The sequence below is a fragment of the Empidonax traillii genome, unplaced genomic scaffold (assembly GCF_003031625.1).
Source record: "Empidonax traillii isolate 1590-97213 ecotype Southwest subspecies unplaced genomic scaffold, ASM303162v1 scaffold3358:size13467, whole genome shotgun sequence".
NCBI classification, from domain to species: Eukaryota; Metazoa; Chordata; class Aves; order Passeriformes; family Tyrannidae; genus Empidonax; species Empidonax traillii.
The window spans coordinates 9,698-11,104 of NW_020958551.1; the positions used below are offsets into that span (position 1 = coordinate 9,698).

The 1,407-nt window shown below is 52.8% G+C and overlaps 1 protein-coding gene across 1 annotated transcript in view; it reads left to right on the top strand.

Moving 5' to 3' along the window:
* Positions 1–407, top strand: part of LOC114072499 (guanylate-binding protein 6-like) — an 8,752-nt gene extending 8,345 nt beyond the window's left edge. The window contains exon 10 of the mRNA XM_027910383.1: positions 18–407. Within this exon, the coding sequence (XP_027766184.1) occupies positions 18–407 (390 nt within the window). The remainder of the gene's footprint in view (positions 1–17) is intronic.
* Positions 408–1,407: the final 1,000 nt, after the last annotated feature.

Here is a 1,407-nt window from a genome sequence, read left to right on the forward strand (position 1 = left end):
TCTGTCTCCCCGCCCAGGAGGAGGAGCGGCTGCGCCAGGGCGGCTTCCAGGAGCAAGCGGACAGGCTCTTCTCCGTGATCCTGGAGCTGGACCAGGAATATCACGGCCGTGGCAGGAACAGAGGCGGCTGGAACGGCAGGAATGCCGGCTGGGACGGCGGGGACAGAGGCTGGAACGGCAGGAATTCCGGCTGGGATGGCGGGGACAGAGGCTGGAACGGCAGGAATTCCGGCTGGGATGGCGGGGACAGAGGCTGGAACGGCAGGAATTCCGGCTGGGACGGCGGGAATTCCGGCAGGAACGGCGGGGACAGAGGCTGGAACGACTCCAGGAGCAGCAACCACCACTACCTGTGGATCCCCGTCGCCCTGGGCGTCGTGGCGGTTCTGGCACTCATCCTCATGTAATAGAAGGGGTTAAGTTTGTTCATAAAATCTTATGTGTACGAGGGAATAAGGAACTTCTGTTAGAATTCAACAAGATAAGTTTCATGGACATCCTGTTAAACAAGCAAGTGTCAGTAAAATTAATTGCAGACATCTCGCTAAACAAACAAGTATCGGTATTGGTAAAATTTACAGCTGATAAGAACTGCAGCTTTCGTCTCTGACAAATCCCAGATGACCACTTAGCAACGAGCCACGAACTCAAGCCTCAACGCAGCCGCATTCAAAACTCTTGGAAATGTATAAAAAGGGACATTTACTACATTTTTAGTGTGTGTGTGTCTCGGGCCACCCAGCGCTGTTTGCTTTATTATGGCTTGCTTAATAAATTTACCAGTGTTTAATTGGAATTGAGTTGTCTAAATTCTTATACGAACTTGTAACACTCCTTCCCCATTTAGGGACCCCCAGGAATTCGGGACAACCCTCCCTGGGGGGCAGGGACACCTCTCCTCTACCCCCGGGGGGGGGTTCCAAGCCCCGTCCCACCCAGCCTGGAGCTTTTCCAGGGATGGCATCCCATGAAAAGCGGAGTTTGCCCCGAACTCTTTGCGTTGGGTTTCTGTGCCAGCGCCCCAGGAGAGCCCAGACCCTTCGCCCAAATCCATCAGACTATCTCATGACGCTGACTGGTGTAAGATCCTCTCCCTTCCCTTTTGGGAGACAGTCACACACTCCTTCTGGAATCCCAAACTTGGGAATTACTGCTTTTCACAAAACCTTAACCACTGCTCTCCTCTGGTCGGTGTGGCCGGGAAAGCCCCTGGCCAACCCGAAAATAGGAATATTTGGATTTATTCCGTCTCATGACTCCGCAGGATCCATTTGCCAAAGTTCCTGGGGGGGTTATTCCTCGCTTTACACGCCCTCCCTGTAACTTCCCCCCCCCCTGTTTTTTTGACGATTTGCACAGCTGTCATCGTTCTGATTTTAGCAAGGAATTTTGTCTTTCCTTTCCCCT